This window comes from Onychostoma macrolepis, chromosome 14 (assembly GCF_012432095.1).
Source record: "Onychostoma macrolepis isolate SWU-2019 chromosome 14, ASM1243209v1, whole genome shotgun sequence".
NCBI lineage: Eukaryota > Metazoa > Chordata > Actinopteri > Cypriniformes > Cyprinidae > Onychostoma > Onychostoma macrolepis.
Window position 1 is genome coordinate 16825369 of NC_081168.1, and position 21596 is coordinate 16846964.

At 36.9% G+C, this 21596-nt stretch overlaps 1 protein-coding gene across 2 annotated transcripts in view; it reads right to left on the bottom strand.

Annotated features, from left to right (window-relative positions):
- The window catches only part of rxfp1 (relaxin family peptide receptor 1), a 77884-nt gene that overhangs the window by 7496 nt on the left and 48792 nt on the right, over positions 1–21596 (bottom strand). For both annotated transcript variants that reach the window (XM_058798929.1, XM_058798930.1), the window contains exons 4-14: positions 16131–16236; positions 8370–8441; positions 6913–6984; positions 6658–6729; positions 6186–6257; positions 5930–5998; positions 5617–5688; positions 3524–3595; positions 3127–3198; positions 1892–1963; positions 1405–1476 (exon numbers count right to left, since the gene is read on the bottom strand). In XM_058798929.1, coding sequence (XP_058654912.1) covers positions 1405–1476; positions 1892–1963; positions 3127–3198; positions 3524–3595; positions 5617–5688; positions 5930–5998; positions 6186–6257; positions 6658–6729; positions 6913–6984; positions 8370–8441; positions 16131–16236 — 823 coding nt within the window. The remainder of the gene's footprint in view (positions 1–1404; positions 1477–1891; positions 1964–3126; positions 3199–3523; positions 3596–5616; positions 5689–5929; positions 5999–6185; positions 6258–6657; positions 6730–6912; positions 6985–8369; positions 8442–16130; positions 16237–21596) is intronic.

A 21596-nucleotide genomic window follows, 5' to 3' on the forward strand; every position in this document is an offset into this window, starting at 1 on the left:
GTTGAGATTAATATTAATATTAAGATTTAATATTAATGTTCTAGAAGCATGAATTGTTAGTTCATGTTAACTAATAGCCAATTTTTTCCAATTAAAGCTTTATTGGATTCCAATTAAGTGCATATAGATTTGTGAAAATGACTTCTCTTATTCAAAATGTTCATCTGACAGCACATCTCTTTATTTGCAATGCAAATAAAATATTCATATGTTCAAGAATATTTTTAATTGTGTTGTCTATAAGCTGATCAACATTTATTATTAGAAGTGTTGTGCATATATATATATATATATATATATATATATATATATATATGCACAACACTTATAGTAAATATTTTAAATAGGTGGAAAAATTTTACAGATACTTTTTCAAAAAATGATTTTGGCTTTAGCACAACAACAAATAAATATTAATCATTGAATTGTTCACAACATGTATCTTTAAAATCATTCTTATTTTTTAATAGTAAATGGGTCTATCATTTAATTAGCCATCTAATTAATTAGTATCTTTCAATCTTTACTAAAGTAATAAAACTGTAACAATCTTCAAACTCTACTATTGTCTCACTGCTTCAACTCCCTGCCTAATTGAACACATGAGAGCTGCTGCTTAGCTGCTGTGACGGTGTTTTGCTGTCACTCATCCTGTCCTTACTGAGAAAGGTGTTTATAAAGGGGAAGACAACAGGAGAGAGGAGAGATTCACACTGAACAGAACTGATATAGTTCCAGAAACAGCAAGGAAGTCTTGAGTTGAATTTCACAGTCAACAAAAAAAGCACACTCTCAGTCTCGCTCCGAGAGGAAGCATTGTAAATTACTTGCAAGATTCATCGAGTGTTCTCATTTTTCATAGAGTGAATTATATACCGCAAGATATGCAAAGAAGACAGACACAATATTGGGTCTTCAAGTATCTGAAAAGATTGAAAAGGGAATTGTAAACACTCCAATATATATTCCAGACACTCTTGTTTTGTTTTGTTTTTCTCTCCATATTTTCAGGCGAATCACTCCCAATTACTATACCAGGTCATGGAGGAAAATGATTGCCATGAATAATTAATAGAATACAAAATATTATAGTCAATTTTTGAGATGAGAACTAATGAGTTTGTCTTTATCTTTTTTAATGAGGTTTTTCCAGAGAGAAAACATTACAAAATGTCCGCATTTTGTCTGCTGTCATTTGTTTAATGTTTTAAACTACAAATAATTATAGAGATGGTCAGCTGTCAGGCAATTCAAGCAGAATATCTCAAACATCAGTCTCAACACTTCATTATTCAACATTAAAAAACGATCATTCTCAATGGTGACTACTTCAGAAAATATAGTTTCAGAAACTGAGCAAGCAGAAGCGTTTTGTTATCAAAACTTTCAAAAAGCAGCACTTACATGTGAGTCAGGTTCTTGAGAGGTTCAAACATCTTTCTGTGAATGTTCCCAATTTCGATTCCCTCAATGCTCCTATGACACAAAAAGCTTTCTCTCAGGGGTTGCTGTTTAGAAAACCACCATCATTAGCATTTCAGTATTCACTTTACAATGCTTTAGCCCTTTTTTCCCTTTTCCTTTTCTTATAAATACGCAGTTTTGTGCCCAAGATGCTCTCTGGATGTCTTTGAAGTATGACCTAAAAGCAGATTGTTTTTCCTCTATTGAGTAGTGGAGAAGACAATCTTCACGGCGTGAAGTTTGGGTACGACCATTGTGCTGCACTGAAAGGTTCCCCGCAAACAGCACATTACTAAAATTGCAAGCTATTTCTGTGGTGTCTCTTGGTTTATTAACAATATTCACTGTGGAAAGTTTACAAAATCTTTAAAACATATTTCTTACTTATTCCACTATTTCAGCTTCAGGAAATGATAAAACGACTTACAGTGACTTTAACTTATGCAGCTTGTCAAAGTGGTCCACACGCAGGTCTGTGATAGGGTTATATGAAATATTCCTGCAGACAAATAGGAGGCGAGTGAACTGATTGGAAATATATCTCTAATGTCAAAGTTATAATGTATGATCTGTGCAGAGCTGAGGCATTTTTTCTGCAAAGGTAGGAAAAGGCATATGAAAATGTTTAGATAAGACCATAACTGACAGTATAGAAATTAATAAACACATTTTGCAAACACCTCTCAGGTTAAACTAAAGGTGTATCTTCATGTTTGATGTAACAGCCGACAACACAAAACTATACAAAATATGCTTCTTTATTGTACTATTGTATTTATTATTTCTTAACTGATGAAAAAATATAATAAATCATTTTAAAAAGCTGAATTTTCAGCATCATTATTCCAGTTTTCACTGTCACATTATCCTTCATAAATCATTCTAATATGCTCCTTTGATACTCAAGACAAGTCTGATTAATATCAATTTTAAAAACAGTTGAACAGTACTATAAACTGCATTAGATTGTCATCTGACTTTGGTTTCGTAAATAGTATGTTAATAATCATACAAACAACAACAAAAACTACGGTAACAGTTTACAATACGGGGGCACTAATTTGCATCAATTCATTCTTAACTAATGCACAGATAATCATGAGTTAATGAATGACTCATGGAGACCTAAACCATTCATTAATGATTACTACATCAGCGACTATCTATCTGATTAATAGATTAAGTATATGAATTGCAATTAATTAAATGTGTCATCCTGTAGTACCAATAGCCATGTGCCTCAACAATTAAAGTCATAACATAATGATATCTTTGCAAATCATTAGCTAATAATTAAATAAAGCAGAGAACTGAAAGCTGAAATGTATAGCTTTGACCCACTGTGGTAATTAACACATTACTTGGCATTATTAGTTAATACCATATGTTATTAAGGAATTAATAGGCTACATGATGACACATTTAATTATTGGCAATTCATATATTACTTAATCTATTAATCAGACGTTTTATCAGTCACTGATGTAGTAATGTTATTCCATTATTCCATAATCCTTTAACCTGGAATGGAACTGTAATACAAATTCATATTGGACTAAAAATAAATCACAATTTTGCAGAAGCCCACCACACGCCCCCGCAACACAGTCATTAGAAGCAGTTTGGGGTTGTTTGTAACGTGCATCTAAATGGAAGACTCACAGCTGAAGCAGGTCTCCGAGATTGACGAAAAGATCAGGAGGGATTGCTTCGATTCTGTTACTGGACAAATCCCTGTGGAGAGAAAATATTCATGCCTTTTGCCTTTCAAATAGGCATCTGTTGACAGAAGTGATGAGCAAGGCAGTCTGATGCCAAACTCTTTGATGACTGATGTCCCGTAACTGGTCGAGCTGAGTGGGAGTAAGACCAAACCAGACTTTGAAATTGATAAGGAAATCCATGCAAGGAGGATTTATTTATTTCTATTTACTTATTTATTTTTTGCTTAGCTTCTCAAAAATAGAACAGAAATGGGTCACAACTAAACTCCAGAGAACACTTTGTGGTGATTATTTTGGCAAACATTTATAATGGAGTGGAATGCCTGAGAACTTACAGCTCGCCCAGTTTACGAAGCAGAGAGAAAGCCTTCTCGTGGACGTAACTAATGCGGTTACGCTGGAGGACCCTGCAAAAAAAACAACAACAACAAAAAACATTACCATTTATCAGAACATTAACATTTACTTTTACATTTACAAGTGAAAATAAATTATATTTAAATAAGTACAAGTAGAAAAGCACAACTTCAAATTGTACTTTAGTATTAAAAAAGTAGAAATAACCAAGAGAAAATAAAAACAAGAGAGGAGAATCTTGAGCATGCAGACACACACATTCTCGTTCTCGCACATCAAGCACATGCATCTGAGCTTCTGTTTACCTTTTTTTTTTTTTTTTTATGTGTGCAAGATTAAAGAAAATAAAATGTAAAAATATGAGAACTTTTCATGGAGTAATGAGTATGTTTTTTTTCTTTCTTCAGAAATGTAATCAAGTAAAAATAGTCAGTTTAAATTGCACTTCAGTAAAGTACCTCAAAATAATACTTAAGTACAGTATTCAGGTAAAATTACTCAAGTATTTTATACTTCTGGAATTACGTAGTTGTACACAACAGTGTCAGTGGTGGTGAGTACAAAAACAAAAACCAATTTAGAAGGTAAATGGAATCTGACCTCTAATCACTCTTGCATATAATCAGTGAAATTATAATAATTCGAGTAATATAGAATTATATTCATAATTGAAGTCCAAACACATTGCTATTCTGCTTAATATGTAAATGTTTCCATGTTCCTTGAATTAAGCTTCAAAATGAACAAAAGCAGATAATTCTTTTACTCAGATATCTTCAGAACATTGATTAAAAATGAAAAGCGAGAGCTGGGGAGAGGAAAATGCTTTCCCTAAAAATATGTTTGACCTCATTTTTGGTGTTTTTGGCAAGAAGGACCTCAATATTAAGAGTGGGGTACAACTGGGCTAAAAGCCTCCTTTAAGTATGAGTATCTGAAAATATAATTGCATTATGATTTATTTCATATTATGATAAAAAAAGAAAAGAAAAATATGTTAATCTGGCATATGTCTAACTATCAGTGTGGGACGTAAAGAACAGAGAAACCAAGACAAAAATGTTGAGCATTGGATTCAATCCATCCCAGGTCTCAGACAACATTTTTTCAGTTAGCATTTAACATTTACATATATTCAATCCATAATTCATCTCCAGATACTTTATAGCCCTAATATATGTAGATGGATTGAGGATTTAATATATGTAAATGTCTGTGAATATTAGATTTGGTTGGGTCTACGCCATTACTTTCCCCCACTGATGATCATAAATATGGCAGATGAGTAAAAAAAAAAGTTATGTGACTTCAAGAGATAAATACTGATTATTGATTAAACAAAATAAATGGTTTGTTTGTTTTTAAAAAACATAAATATAAAGGCAGCTAGAGGAGTAAAGGGCTCCCTGTGTACTTATTTCAGAACATATTCAGAATAAGCATTTTGTGTACCAAATTTTTAGTTTTGTTTTGTTTTTAAATATTGGACATTTTAAATGCTGCTGATTCTATTTTATTTAGTGTTTTGGAAAGTAAAATGGAAAGGGCCTTTTACACAAATGGAAATTGATGACCTGTTGCACCCTATTTTTAATACTGGAATACATTCGCAAGTAGTCGTGGCCGAGAGGTTAAGGTGATGGACTCGAAATCCTTTGGGGTCTCCTCATGCAGGGGGAGGGGAAGTCGTGGTCTAATGGTTAGAGAGTCGGACTCGTAACCTAAAGGTTCCGAGTTTGAGTCTCAAGTCCAGCAGGAATTGTAGGTGGGGGGAGTGAATGTACAGCGCTCTCTCCACCCTCAATACTACGACTGAGGTGACCTTGAGCAAGGCACCGAAACCCTCAACTGCTCCCCGGGCGCCGCAGCATAAATGGCTGCCCACTGCTCCGGGTGTGTGTGCACTTTTAAATTGAGCACAAATTCCGAGTATGGGTAACCATACTTGGCCACATGTCACTTTCACTTCACTTTTTCAATGCCCATTAGGGTCATGTGAATCTTGAATGCACAACGGGAAGAAGAGGAAGAGAGTTTTGAGCAGCTGTTACGAAAGGGTGGGAATACTCACAGGACTGTTAACATGTTACAGGACCTGAAGGTCACATTTCCCACAGTCTCCATCTTATTTCCCTCAATGTCTCTGCAAACAGAAATAGAAAAAATTGGGTGCATTGAATATGTAGTTGGAAAAGAAAAGACAAATCACTTCTACTTACTGATTAACAGCTTACTAGCAAAATGCAAATATAGATTTATTCAGATTTTTTGGTTAGTGAATACATTAAAGTGCTTTCTAAAATCTCCAGCCATGGAAATAAATTAATAACTACGTGAATAAATAATAAGTGTTTTTATCATGATAATGTTGTATTCAAACTTACAGCCAATTTAATCGCGGCATCTCCAAGCAAATGTCATCAAGCTTTGTGAGAGCATTGTTCAACAACACTCTGAAACACACACAGGCAAAAGGTTTATAAGACAACGTAAAAGTGCAGCATATTTTTGAAAAACTAAATAAATAAATAAAAATACAAAAATGTTTAGAGAACAGCTCCTATGCATTTGTTAAAATATAAGATTTACATTTGAAAGACGGAAGATAAGTCACCAAAATAGCAACAGGCTGAAACTCACAGAAGCACAAGGGAGCGCAAACCAGAGAAGGTCAAAGAGGAGATGTGATGAATATTGTTGTTCTCCAGAATCCTTCAGGACAAAAAAAGGAGAAGCTCATTAAAAACACTGAAGCTTCACAAACTGAAGTGCTTTGTCAAATATTTGTTCAAAGAACACTAATATATGCATAAGGGTTTTGAACCATAATTCAATGGCATTCAATTAGATGTGTGATGGAAGTTCAATCATTTGTGTTTCTTTAGAGCAGATCTTCAGTGACTTCTAATGACTGCTGCTACAGAAATCACTCCTTATATCACAAAGAAATTACATCAAATTTGTGTTGTCTATACGGTCAGTACTCGGCATTAGAGAAGTTGTATTGACATGTGCCACTGCAATTATCTGCAAGAAAGCACTGAATAAGAAAATCCATCTTCATTTAGCAGACATTTTCAAAGCAAATGTGAGAATGACAAGAAACGCTTACAGCCATTCTAGTTTGTGCAAATCCTGGAACACATCGGGAAGTAGCGTGGTGATTCGATTATAACTGAGATACCTGAGAAAATAAGACATTACAGCTGTCTGAGAGTAGCCAAAAGCATTTTGACCATAGAAAAAAGCAAATAAGCAAATTAAAAAATCTATCATTCACTGCGAGCCCATTTGTCACTCTCAGCAAATGAGGCATATTAAAGTTTTACCATATTCGCATGGACAATAGAAATGTCTGCTGACTCACAGTCTCGTCAGATTGTAAAGGCCTCTGAAAGCATGTGGGTGCACTGCTTTAATTCGGTTGTGCTGGAGATACCTGAAATAAGTTCCAGGAAGCATTAAAAAGCGATAAAAGAGAGAGAAATAACACAAAATGTTACTGTCTAATTATGTTCTCAAGGAACAGAAGTGCCTTAAACACAGACTCTTGCTTTTTATACAAGCCTATATTCAGAAATGGGCCTTTAGAAATGAAAAAGTTAGGTTATTTATTTATTAAAAAATAAAAAATGAAGTAAAAACCATTTAAATTACATTTCAATTTGAATAATTACATTTTAATAAATGTAATTTATACCTGTGATGGCAAAGCTGAATTTTCAACAACCATTACAGTCTTCAGTGTCACATGATCTTTCAGAAATAATTCTAATATGATTCTTTGACAGAAAGTTTAAAGAACATCATTTATTTGGGGAAAAAATCTTTTGTGACATTATAAAAATATAATCGCATAGATTAGCAGTGTATAATCCCATAGACTCATATTGAAAAAGGGTCCATATTTTGTGACTAGGGACCAGACTATCATATAAACTTAATGTGCTCAAGTTTTTGAATAAGCAAATACCTTAGCAACTGTATACAATGCACTAAAAAGTACTTAGAACACTTAGAGCAACAATATAGTAACACCCCAGCATCACAGCACTGAAATCTGCATCAAAAAAGACAGAAAGAGAAAGAAATAGAAATAGAAAAAGAAAAGAAAAACTCACATTTTATGTGTTAAAATGTAGTTAGATTTGCTCTTCTATTGACTAGTCATTCTCACTTCATCTGAACCTCACTTCACTGCCAATTCATATTGATATCCAACAGCTCTGTCATTAAACCTAAAAATGCTTACACAAGTTTGAGCTCCACAAAAGATGCACTGTGGTCTCTATTCCTATTTCATTTTTGTATTTATTTTTTTTGTCATTCCTCAGATTAAGTTTGTTTGAACAATGAAGCCTCCATTTGTCACTAGATCAAGAATGGTGTTTGGGACAAAAATACAGCTGATTCTGTTTGAGTCAGCTGGCACTCCTGAATGAGAAACCAGATACTCACAACAAACGAGCATGTCAGATTAAGACATGCAAACACACTCGAAAAATTCTACAGCCGGAGAAAGAAAAACATTGAGCCATTTTTGTCAGGTTAAAAAAAAGAGAACGCTCTCAAGTTCTTCAGTGCTTGAATGTGTTTGGCTCAGCTCCTGTGGAGAGCACTGAATGTTTTATTCCACAGGGATTGTTTAATCTCACTCTACATCTCTGTTTCACTCACTTCTCACTACGATGGCACAGTGAGGACAAGCAAACAACATTTTGAGAACATCTGCAAAAATGCCAAGATGGCATTCATAGCATTACAACATCCATACAGTCCAATGACAAGGAGGAGATATACTTAGTGAAGCAGAGAGGCTCTTACAGCTTTTGAAGGCTCTGATATTTCAAGAACATGTCAGCATTTAGCTTTCTAAGCCGGTTCCTCTGTAGGGACCTGCAACGTGAACAAAAGAGACATTACTAAAGTGTTTTTTAAAAGTACACATCAAAACAGAATGCAAAAGTGACAGCACACTTTACAGTGGCCATATGTTTCCTATTCATTTTCTCCATAAACCCGTCAAAACAGTCTTCAGGAAGGTTTTTTTTCTTTTTTTTAGATAGATAGAGTAGAGTGACATAAACATGACATGACCATGAAGACAATGATACAATTATTTAGGTCAGATTACTTTAGACTGATATGTCCATCTGCTATAGGCCTAATCTAGTTACATGTATTCATAAACCTAGGAATGACATGCTAACAAATTCATATATTTATATTTAAGCTGTATGTATATGTTTTGTGTTTGTGCCAAATATGTTGAGTATCAAAAAATAAGATGTGTTGTGACTCTGCTTCATTTTTGATATACTTTATATTCAAGAGGAAACACAGGCATGCATGGGAATATTTGACTTTATAAAAAACGTTATGTTTCACCTAATAAAGAGAGGCTGTTTAAAAGCAATGATTTTCATGAGACCTTAGAGAGAAGACACGCAGCGTGTCTACTTGAAATCAGAGAGTGACTTTGCTTTTAATACACCTTGCCACATTGTCCGCATTACTGATATGTAGATGTGAATTTCACTGTGGCATACTAATGAACAGCGGAAATTCAAACAGAGCCGCAATACAGGAAATTGGGACTTAATTAAGAAGCAGCTTCAGCTGATACATAAATATGCATTTCAAATCCACATATTAAACTGCTAGAAAGGTTTGTATCAGCCAGTTATTATGTGAACAATAGAGATTTTCATGAGGCATTGAATACAAATGAGAATGAAGCTTCACAGTTAAGTTGTGTGAAGAATAATGTTGGAACAATTACCTTTTAATGCAATTATCTCAGTTCCCTATCTGTCGGTCACCACAAGTTATGTCGTGATGACATAGATGATTCACTTGGGAGCCCCAATCACCTCTGACTTTAAGAGAAAACGCCAATGAATATTGGCTAGTGGATTTTGCATACCTGAGCCACTCCCCGTGCATATGGGTATAAATAGGCGACAGTTGGATCCACTCTTCAGATTTTTGCTTCGGAACCGAGTGGATGAGAAGTATGCTGATCTCCACGAAGCCTTTCACCTCTTTGATTTGCTCCTGGTTGGTGTTACGGTGCAGTCAGCAGAACGCAGTGCCTTCTGTACCATCCAGCCCTACTCCCCTTCGCTGCACCACTGCGGGTACATCGGTTGTTCCTTTGGTGCCACTTGCATGGTATTTGGGAGCGTGGCTTGCGCTGCCCAGCCCGCCTCGCTGGCTCATTCGCACAATTCGACTCGTTGTGCGATCACAGGGACCTGGTGCTCCGGCACCTCAGGCAGCTGGGGCTTCGGGTCAACTGGGAAAAGAGCAAGCTCTCCCCTGTGTAGAGAATCTCTTTTCTCGGTGTGGAGTTAGACTCCCTGAGTATGACGGCACGTCTCACGAATGAGCACGCCCAATCAGTGCTGGACTGCCTGAGTTCCTTTAGAGGCAGGACAGTGGTTTTTGCTGAAACAGTTTCAGAGGCTCCTGGGGCATATGGCATCTGCAGCCGTAGTCACGCTGCTCGGGTTGCTTCATATGAGACCACTTCAGCACTGGTTGCACTCACGAGTCCCGAGATGGACATGGAGCCGCGGTACACTTCATGTGTCCACCACACAATCGTGTCACCACTCTTTCAGCCCCTGGACGGACCTTGCTTTTATACGGGCTGCGGTGTCCTTAGAACAAGTGTCCCGGCATGTTGTTGTCACAACAGATGCCTCCAGCACGGGCTGGGGTGCTACATGCAACAGGCAGGCAGCCTCGGGGCTCTGGACAGGGCCTCGACTGCTTTGGCACATCAACTGCCTAGAGCTGCTGGCAGTGCATCTGGCCTTGCGGCAGTTCCGGCCACTGCTGTTAGGCAAGCATGTGTTGGTCTGTACAGATAACACTGCGGCTGTCTCGTACATCAACCGTCAGGGAGGTCTACGATCACGCCGCATGTCACAGCTCGCCCGCCATCTCCTCCTCTGGAATCAGGTGCAGCTCAAATCGCCCATTCCGGGGAGCTCAATTGTGCAGCCGACGCGCTCTCATGACAGCTCACATTCTCCGGAGAATGGCGACTCCATCCTGAGACGATCCGGCTGATCTGGAGTCGATTCGGGGAAGCTCAGGTAGACCCGTTTGCTTCCCGCGAGTCCTCCCACTGCCAGCTGTATTACTCCCTGACCGAGGCCCCCCTCGGCACAGACATACTGGCACATAGCTACGCAAGTATGCATTTCCCCCAGTGAGCCTGCTCGCACAGACACTGTGCACTGTGCAAGGTCAGGGAGGACAAGGAGCAGGTCCTGTTGGTTGCGCCATATTGGCCCACCCGGACCTGGTTTCCAGAACTCATGCTCCGCACGACAGCCCCTCCCTGGCGTACTCCCTCGGCACCATATGGCACCCGCGTCCAGATCTGTGGAACCTCCATGTGTGGCTCCTGGACGGGACACGGCAGACTTTAGTGGCCTGCCACAGGCTGTGGTAGACACCATCACTCAGGCTAGAGCTCCTTCAACAAGGCAAGCCTATGCACTGAAGTGGAGTCTGTTCGCAAACTGGTGTTATTCTCGCCGAGAAGACCCCCGAAGATGCACTATTGGAGTAGTGCCTTCTTTCCTGCAAGAGAGGTTGGAGCGTAGGCTGCCACCCTCCACCTTGAAAGTGTATGTGGCTGCTAGGGTGTGCAGTACATTATTTGTATCTGTATCTGAATTGGGATAGATCTGGAAGTGGGCGTGGCTTAAACCGGAAGTTCGTCAAATTACATGAAAATACCATTTTAAATGCAAATCTGTTCGATTCGTAGTTTTAACAAATGTGCCTTGTAACTAAAGAAAGTATTCTTTTTTTTATTAAAATTATAACTTTAAAACTTTATCAAAAAAGAAAAATAACTTTATTCTTCTTATTTTCCAGTGAAACTTTGTGTACAAATTTGACAAGAGACAAGCATCCACAATCTTAAATAAGAGCACTAGTAAAAAAAAAAAGAAGCTGAAAAAAAAAAAAATAGAAATAGAAAAAAAGAGTTCAGTAGCCTACTCATAGCAGAAAGACAATAAAGCTCGCTTGAACTTTAAGTAACTTAGATCATGTGTTGCGGGAGTCTGTGATCATTTACGAGTTTTTTTATCAACAGAGCGCAACAAATCATTTGGACCCTCCAAAAGCCTTGATCAAACATCGCTTTTCTTCGTCTTGTATAATTAAATGCAATGCTATTCACGAAAAGAGCTAATGTAATGCGTTTTTAAAGTTGGTTTGAAATTAGGACCGTTTTTAGGATATTTTTGTCAAGTTGATATAACGCCAGACAAAGCTCTGATTTCTGAGAGATGCGCATAGACCCCAACGCGGCTATTGATTTGCACTTAAATTGTTCATATAGGCTATAGTTTACACTCATTCACTTTACACATCCAGGCCTATAGCCAGCTATGAGGTCCAGACCTCCGTAAATGTTTCATGTTCAAAAATAAAATTTGAAAACATATGAAAAATTATTTAAAATCATGTCGCTGAATAAATTCAGGTGGCTGATTCGCAGCAGCTGCGAAACGCAGGAGTAAAGGAGCTTGGCGCAAGTGTAGCCTCCACTCCGCTCTGCCATGTTGCCAGATCTAGTTATTATAAGCATTGCTGGACTTGTTTTAATACTTAATGTAACAGCGTTAATAAAGTAATTAGGGCATTAATAAGAAGATGAAGGTTGAGGTTAGGGATTCTGTATCCTATTTGCAAAATACAAGATTTAAACTTATTTTGGTGCATTTTTCAGGAGATTGGTTGTGTTTGTTTTATTTGTAACAATATCTGGCAACACTGCTTCGCCGGCACTGACAGGCAGCAATCAAAAAAGGAGCACGCGGATAGTTTATTGCTGAGGAGACCACATTCATTAGACAAATGCAATGATCACCATGATATTATCTGTACGAAACTGTGTCAAACGCTATCAAAGCAGTACTAGCCATTATTATTGCACAAATCTTAACAACCGCAGACCTCACTAATGTAGCACTTGCTGTTCCACCAAACATGTGATTGTGTCTGCTGAATACTTTTTCTGTTATTTGGATAAATCAGTTATTCGTTTTGAAGCCATTATCCATGCCTTTCCGAATAAGGTATTCGGCTTCGGCCACATCCCTGGTGGCTGCTATCGCGGCCCATCATGATGCAGTGGATTGCCGGTCCCTGGGAAAACACAATCTCATCGTGAGGTTCTTGAGGGATGTCAGGAGGTTATATCCTCCTAGGTCACCCCTGGTGCCCTCCTGGGACCTCTCTATCGTCCTGACTAGACTTCACAGGGATCCCTTTGAGCCTATGGACTTAAGCTGAAGTTCCTGTCTGCTAAGACAGCGCTCCTGACCGTGCTCACTTCCATCAAGAGGGTCGAGGACCTCCAAGAATTTTCAGTGAGCAAAGAGTGCCTTGTGTGAGAGAGTGCCAGCCTACTCTCACGTTGTCCCGGGACATCGGCCTGAATACATGTCCAAGGTTCCCACCATGCCCTTCCGCGATCAGGTGGTGAACCTGCAAGCACTGCGCATATACGTGGACCACACCCGGAGCTTTAGGAGCTCTGAGCAGTTCTTTGTCTGCCACGGAGGTCAGCAGAAAGGGAAGGCTGTCTCCAAGCAGAGGTTGGCCCACTGGATAGTAGATGCCATCACCTTGGCGTACCAATCTCAAGGCAAGCCATGCCTCCTGGGGGTGAGGGCTCACTCCACACGGAGTGTTGCCTCCTCCTATGCGTTGGCGCACGGCACCTCTCTGGCAGACATATGTAGAGCTGTGGGCACAGCTTTGCTAGGTTTTACAGTCTCCGCGTTGAGCTAGTTTCTTCCTGTGTGTTGGGTAACAGGTAAGTGGTGGGAAGAGCTGGCCGGTGTCACGCTTACTGCGCCATTCCCCCTCACCCGGGGATGCGAGCGCTTTTTTCCTCCTCCAGTAAAGTTCGCCGGACTGCGAACCCTGGTGGAGTTCCTCCAGCACCCTTGCCCAGTATTGGTGTTAGCTTGCCCGGGTCTCCAGTCAGCCCCTGTACATATGGCTTGATTCCCTGCAGGTAATCCCATATGTGTATTCTTCCACGGTAAGGTTTCCCTCTCAGTAAGCCCGTGTCTTCCCTCTGTCAGGCTCTGCTGGCAGCCCTCCTTCCTACTCATAGGTAGAACCTGCCTCAGAGTCCCATTCCGTATGTAGTACTGCCCCAGGCCTGGGTCAGTCCATATCAGTGTCTCCACATGTCACCTCCCTTCGGGCAGGATCCGTAGCACCCTTCTCCGGAAGGCTCGCTTCCTCGTCGTTACTGCCAAGCTGTAGCAACAAAATAGGAAAGACTTGAAGCTATTTTTCTGAAGGTCAAAATCCCTTCTGTTAAGAAATTCTGTGGGGAAAGGAACAGCGGCTTGGTTATCACCAGCAGCGTTGTACTCACCTGTGGTCCCTGCCGGTACCAAGGTCAGCAAATTTGCGCTGGGGCGATGGGAAGGTTGCGATCTTTGCATGGCATTTGTCTGTCACATGCTTGCTTGTCAACATTTGCAATGCCAAAGTCAGAGGTGATTGGGGCTCCCAAGTGAATCCCCTATGTCGTCACGACATAACGTCTCCGTTCCGTCCATCAGGGAATGAGGGTTACGTACGTAACCGAGACATTTTCAATGCTCCCTTGTTTTCTAAAGCACATGTACAACTCTTTGGAGACACAAATGTTTATTCACTTTCAGAAAATTCTGATACAAAAGCTAAAAGGTACATTTTTGTGCCTTATTTACCCCTAAATGGGACATATGAGTACCGTAAAGTACCTTATTAGTACTTTAAATGTACATGTTGGTACCCAAACCAGTCTGTTACAATCCAACTGGCTTTTTACCAATAAAATGGCGTGCGTGATGATGTCATCCCTAAAAAAAATTAAAAAATAATTGTTGCATAAGTTTTGGTGTATCGCAAAATATTTTTGCCCTTGAGCTGTTTCCATACATAATTTCACATGTTCTGCAAATTGTAGCCAAATTGTAGCACAATTATTAATTTTGTAATTTCTATTAAAATTGTAATTTCACATAGTAGCCTGTTCTTCATCCAATTTTATTATACAGCCTATTATTAAATTGTATAGGTGTAACACTTCATGGACTTTTGTGTTTGTTTTCATTTCACCCCTCATGTTCTCTGACCTAGTTTCTGTCTCCCCTTGATTGTGTCATTATGTTCAGGTGTGTCTTGTCAATTATCCTCATTTACGTTCCCCTATAAGTTGTATTCAGTCTAGTCTACCTAGTATGGATTACCTTTATGTGGATTATTAAAGACCGTTTATTGTTGTTCTCTTCGTATTTGTGCGTTTCTCCTGCACCACAACGTGAAAATAGGCCTACATAAATTAATTTCTATTAACAAGTGTCATGAGTTTTTTTTTTTTTGTACTATGTTATAGACTATTTAGATACTTGAGCAAGCAATATTCATAAACATGTTGTATTATTATTTTTCTTATTAACTTTTAATATACTGTATTGAAAATAGAAATGTTTATTTTGGTTATTTTATTTCTCCCAACCGACAACTGATGGTCATTAAGCCATTATTAACTGTTAACCGAAAAGATTATGTTAAATTACAATTAAATTAAATTTAAATTGATACGTGGCTCTGACCCATTAAAAATACCTAAAAAATTTTCCATGGATTAATTTTATGCTCACAAAAAGCAGCATAAACAACAGAACGTGAGGATTCACATGGTCAAGTCATGCACCTGCAGCGCTTCTGCGAACTGAGAAAAACATAATAAAGCCATATATAAAAGAAATAAATAGGCCTATATTTTTCTGAATAATTAATAAACTAACAAAATGAAAGAAACAAACTGTGCAACAAGTAGCAGCCTATACTGTATACAGAAGTTCAGTTCATTTTTGTGATCCTGTTTGTTTCCTTTATTTTACAAAAGCATAATGTGTTGTTTTAATTGTGAATGTACACAAATAAAAGAAATAATTAGAATAGTTTTGAATAATGTCTTACTCTTATATGACCACAATTTAAGGAGTATTGTAAGTTGTTTCCATTTTTATAAGGAAAAATAAATTGAAGCGATCTCATGCAGTTAAGCATTAGGCTACTAACTTGACAACGCAGCCTGTTCATTGTCATACTAAAATACAGTCAGCCAAACATATTGAAAAACCATGTTTTTTTAGTTCCCCTCACTCCACAACAAATCCTTTAAATTTAACAGTTTACAACAAGAATGAAAATATAAGAAGCTACTATAACAAGCAAAAACAAATTAATTTAAAATGTTGTACTTCGCATTCCAATATCCACGTAAAACAAAATGTGCTTGGCATAATATCGTGGGGGTATGGTGTTCACGCTTAACAGCAACGTATTGTACTACAGGCCATTTAAACTGAGCAGTGCACTGTAAAAAATATTGTTGCAATTAGCACAACAACAAAAAATATTTGTGTTAGAATAACTTTCCCGGATTTAACTTCCTTGGCATCTCATGCAAATTCGAGGAGTCACACAAACTCAACAAACTGCAGGCACACTCCACACACAAGCCATGAAACTCACATCATGGTGACATTAATGGATACTGTGGGGACTTCTTTAAAGTGAGCACCGTCACAGTCAAGCTCCAGGTCCCTGCACTGGCACTCAGCTGGGACAGTCCCAAGCACTGCGTGACAGAAAGGGTAAGATAAAATGGGAGACAAACCAGACAACATTTTAGATATACAACTTGGTATTCAAAAAGTATGTTTGCATTACAGTTTGATCTGTGATAACACTTAATATGTGAACAGTCATGCTGAACTAATAAGCACTAAATTATTTCTGCAAACTGGTCTAAGTCAGCTTGGGTTAAGGATAAGTTCCACTAAGATTTCCTAATTATAATCATTTGAGCTCTCAAGAGAAATCAAATATTTAAAGGGCAAGTGTATAATTCAATGTTAAATGCTTTCTCTAAGCTTAAGTAAGCCACTGGTAGGCTCATTACTCCAAAAAGTACAACCAATAGCATGAATTTGAGGTAGGACTATCTGTTTGTTTGACCAATGGCAAACAGAGGGAGTGTTTAAAAAAAAAAAAACAGTTTGAAACAGTAATTTTAATTTTTAATTAATTAATTAACTAACAGAAGTCATGTTATAAATACTTGAGAAAAACAGGAATGTCACAAAACATATACAAGTAGGGGGAACTTGTCTAAATGAACATTTTAAAATGTTTTACTTGCCTTATGCTTCATAGAAAATCAGTATCTTCTATTTTGTAAAGGAAATAGCTTTTTTTCAATAGATATTACATTTATGAATATGAAATTTAACCTATTTAAAAAAATAGGATTTATTATATAATTTTCTGTCATTCATACATATTGTCAGCAGATTATCCAAAATAAGAAACAGCGGATTTTGAATTAAAAGTGAATTTAAGTGAAAACTGAAAAGGAATTTGTGTAATCTGATGGAGTCAGCAGTTGGATAGTTCAATTCAGTCTCCCAGACAGAATTAAGCCATACGAGATACACCAGCTCTTTATCGCAGTTAAACAGAGCAAACAGTTGCCCTCAAATCCAGGGAACGTAAATGCCTCTGACAGACCATCTGTGGCCCAACACATTGTTCAAACAGAGTCTTATCTGTATTAAACATTGGGGAAGGATGTGAAAGCACAAAGACAGAACAAAAGATGCAGGGAGGCGACAACAAGAAAAATAAATCGTACTCCCACAATCACCAGGATGGCCCGCGGTGACTAATTTGGGGAGAAGAGGAGAGAAGTGATGCAGGCAAAGCAGAGATGTCTTCAGACCAATCAACTTGTGCTTTCAGAGCTAAATTTGCTGGTAATGAGGGTATGAATACAGCAAAGTCATCACTGCCAACACGGGCTAGATTTTAATTGGTTATTCGGGTCGTTTTAGTGCGGCTTGCATAGTTCTGCTTGTAGTTAATTAATTAACAATGGCCCATGTGCTGGGGTGCATGTAAGGTATGTTTCCAGCACATCGACTATAACTGAAACCTTAAGCTGTTTAGCTATGTAAATGACCTAAGCTCATTGGAGGACAATATTAGTGAATAAAAATTATTTCTGACCAGTGAAGTGTAAATTAATAGAAGCTCATTTCCACCACACTTTGACAAATCATAATGACATAAAAAGTCATAATTATGACTTAAAAAGTCAAAATTACAATGTACTAACTCACAATCATGGAATAAAAAGATGACCACATAGCAAGTCATTACTATGAGATAAAAAGAATCAAAATGACATAAAAATAAATAAATAAATAAATTATTAGATAAAGTCATAATCATAATTATTGTTTTGAGTCAGTCTCTTTTTATGTCATAATTATGAATTAAAGTTATAATTTAGACATATCTCATGTTTTGACTTTATCTCATAATCTTTTACTTTTTATTTAATAATCATGGATTACCTAAGCATGATTTTTTTTAATTTTTTCTTATGAGGCAGAAATAGGCTTCATGCTATAACCAGGAATGCTTAAACTTTAGAATAATTTCAAATGATAAAATACAAAACATTTTTTACATTACATATTTAAATGGCAATATATTATTAGTTAATGTTCATTCATATGGTTAGAAAAGATTAAATTCTGATGCTCATATTTTCGTATATACAGTGGCCCACAAACATTATCTAGATTTTGTGTATAAATGTCATTGTACTATATAGTAAAATTACATTAATTTAAAAGAACTATAGCTTACGAGGACTTTTCAAATAAAACATTGTACAAATAGAAGTTTGATTTATTTTAAATTATACAACAATCATGTTTGTAATGAACTCCAGCTGTAGGACACCTGCATGAACTTGAGAGGAAAGAATCACCTTGAGATTAGCTGGTTAAAGGTCACATATTGTTCAGTGTCATGTTTGTTTACTGGAGCTTTGCAGTGACTCTGCAATATTACACTGATTTTTCACACACTCAAGCTCCATCTGAGCATGTATCTGTGATCAATACTGCCTATCACCTCCAACCATAAACCATATGAGCCTCAAGATATAAGCTGTATAAGACTTATGAGCAGTTGCCCTAATCTTCTTTCATTTCCTGCACAAGACTCACAGTAATAAAACTTTGAAACTATCAAACAGCCTTTCATAAATGATAAAAAATAAATTTAATAAAAAAAATTTTTTTTTTAAGGAACAGAAAACTTTTTTTTGCTTGTGAGAGAAAGTGAGCAATATACAGACAGCTGCTGCCTGTGCTGAGCCATTAACCTGTCTGTCCAATCACGTTTGGGATAAACAGTGCATTACACATGACTCCAATCTTCAGAAGCACATGCCTTAAAATCTCCAAACATGAGTAAATATTGCTGATTGGAAAAGCTGTAATCAAATAAACACTAGCAGGGATTTATAATGTGATGTCTGGAAATGATCAAGTGGTTTTGTTTGCTATGAAGTGGTCAGCTGGTAAATACAGCTGTACTGACAGCATCTGACAGCAAAATGTTGCCTGTCAAAGTGTGTCAGTCAAATAACAGAATATCAAAGTGGGACATGAAAAGACTCCTTAAACAAGACAAAGTGTTCAATATCGGAAGTGAATTCATGACAATCAGCTGTCAGTTGCTTGTTTGAAATCATCTAAATTGTACCAATTCAGTGAGCATACAAACATTACAGCTATGTTATTATGTGCTCTCCACAATTAGAGGTGTTTTGACAGTATTTTTTGATTATGCAGCGCACCACATGTATACATTGTATACTTCAATTTCAGAACAATTGGCTTATTGGTTTATTAAAGGTGCGGCAAGTGATTTCTGAGAAATGCTGGTGATATTTAAAATCACCAAATCAAACACGCTCCTACCAAAAAGGATTACACTTCTATCTTGATAGCTCTGCCCCCCCCCCAAATTTACGAACACGCAACACAGGCAACTCCCCAATCATGAGTGGGGAAACGCCCCTAGCTGCTGATTGGCTAGAAGTGTGTTTTGGTGCTCGGTCCACTTGCAACAGTGTTTTTCAGAAAACTCTTTCTGCACCTTTAGATCTGGGTAGGGTTGCACCAGCCATTTGTAAGTTCTTACTTAAATTAGAATGTTAGTACACACTAGAGGCTAAGTAACTACTAGCTATTTGTATGTTTACCCTAAATCATCCAATAGAAACCGTCAAATACGCAAGCAGCCTCACGTATACTAATGGTAAAAACAAGTTTCCGTTAAAACCATACATTGATAACATTCGTTTATATGTAAGCTATTTTCATATGTAAATAACATTCAGAAACTGTAATTGAAATGAATAAGGATCAATAAATACTGAAAGAAAAAAAAAAACATAAGAAATGCCATTTATTTATTATTTCATCTGACATGTGCAACACAGACACGCTAAAAAAAGAAACAAAGTACGTTTATTCACATATTGTTCTCTTTCTTAATATGTACGTGAGTGTAAATGTCAACAGAATCACATATGCCTAAAGGATTGAAGGTTGTCGGGTAAAACAGGCATGTGATCAGCTAGAGACAAAAAAGAAGGAAAATCTGACTGCGCCTCAAGTCACGCCCACAAGCCAAGCCCCCAGCACTTATTATTAAAAATATATATTTTAGCACATTAAAAGATATATCTTATATTGTAATAATGCATACTATTGTCCTGTAAAAAATAAAAAGCAGCATTTAATAACATAATATATTATAATAAAGTACTATAATATATTATAATAAAGTATATACACTCTCAGAAATAAAGGTACAAAAGCTGTCACTACAAACATGTACCTTTTGAAAAGGTACCGCCCCAGTGACAGCTTTTGTACCTTCATTTCTGAGAGTGTAGAATTGTTATTATTATTAAAGTACCTGCCAAAAGTTTGGAAACATTACAATTATTAATGATTTTGAAATAAATATCTTCTGCTCATCAAAGCTGAATTTATTTGATCAAAATAAAGTAAGGAAAAAAACAAACAAAGAAAAAAAAAAAAAGCAATATTGTGAAATATTATTACAAATTAAAAAAAAAAAAAAAAAGTTTTCAATTTTAATATAAAATGTAATGTTATTCCTGTGATGCAAAGCAGAATTTTCTTCATCATTACTCCAGTTTTCAGTGTCACATGATCTTTTAGAAATCACTACAATTTATTTGACTCTCAAGAAACATTTCTGATCATTATCAATGTTAAAAACAATTTTGCTGCTTCGTATTTTGTGTGGAAATGGTGATATACTTTATTTTTCAGGACATTTTGATAAATATAAAGTTTAATGAACAGCATTTATTTGCATTCATCAAATGTATTAATTAAATTTGTCAATGCATTTATTAAATAGAAATCACTTTAAATGTCTTCACTCACTTTTTATCACTTTCATGCCTGATGGAATTTTTTTCTCTCTTTTTTAAAATTTTAAATCTTATACAAATGTTTGAGTGGTATCATTGTTTCAACAAAAATATTAAGCAGCAAAACTATTTTTGTTTCTTGAGCAGCAAATCAGCATATTAGAATGATTTCTGAAGGATTATGTTGCACTGAAATTTCTCTTTGTAAACAACAACAGATTTATAAACGTTTCTAATGACGAATGTTGTGTTCCCAAATGCAACTTAAAGTGGCTCAAATCAAGCACACGCAGCGCAGCTAGGACTAACAGTGAATCGAAACTAAAAAGAGTACTGTAACAGCAGACATGTAGCGCGTCAAACTATAGCCTATTATATAATTACATCACAACTGTTGTGAATTTTATGACAACACTAAGCAATTTCAAATTCTCACCGCCATTCATAAGAAGTCACCGGGTCGAGTAACACGTTTCGGCGCTGATTCTACTCACGTTTGGAACTTTGAACATTTGAAACATTTCATATTATCATCAATATTAAAAACAACTTTTGGTCAGTTTAATGCTAAATAGAAGTATTAATTTCTTTACAAAAAACTTTGAACATCAAAAAGTGATCATACTGATAATAAAAAGGACACACATCTCGGTTAAACACTTTTA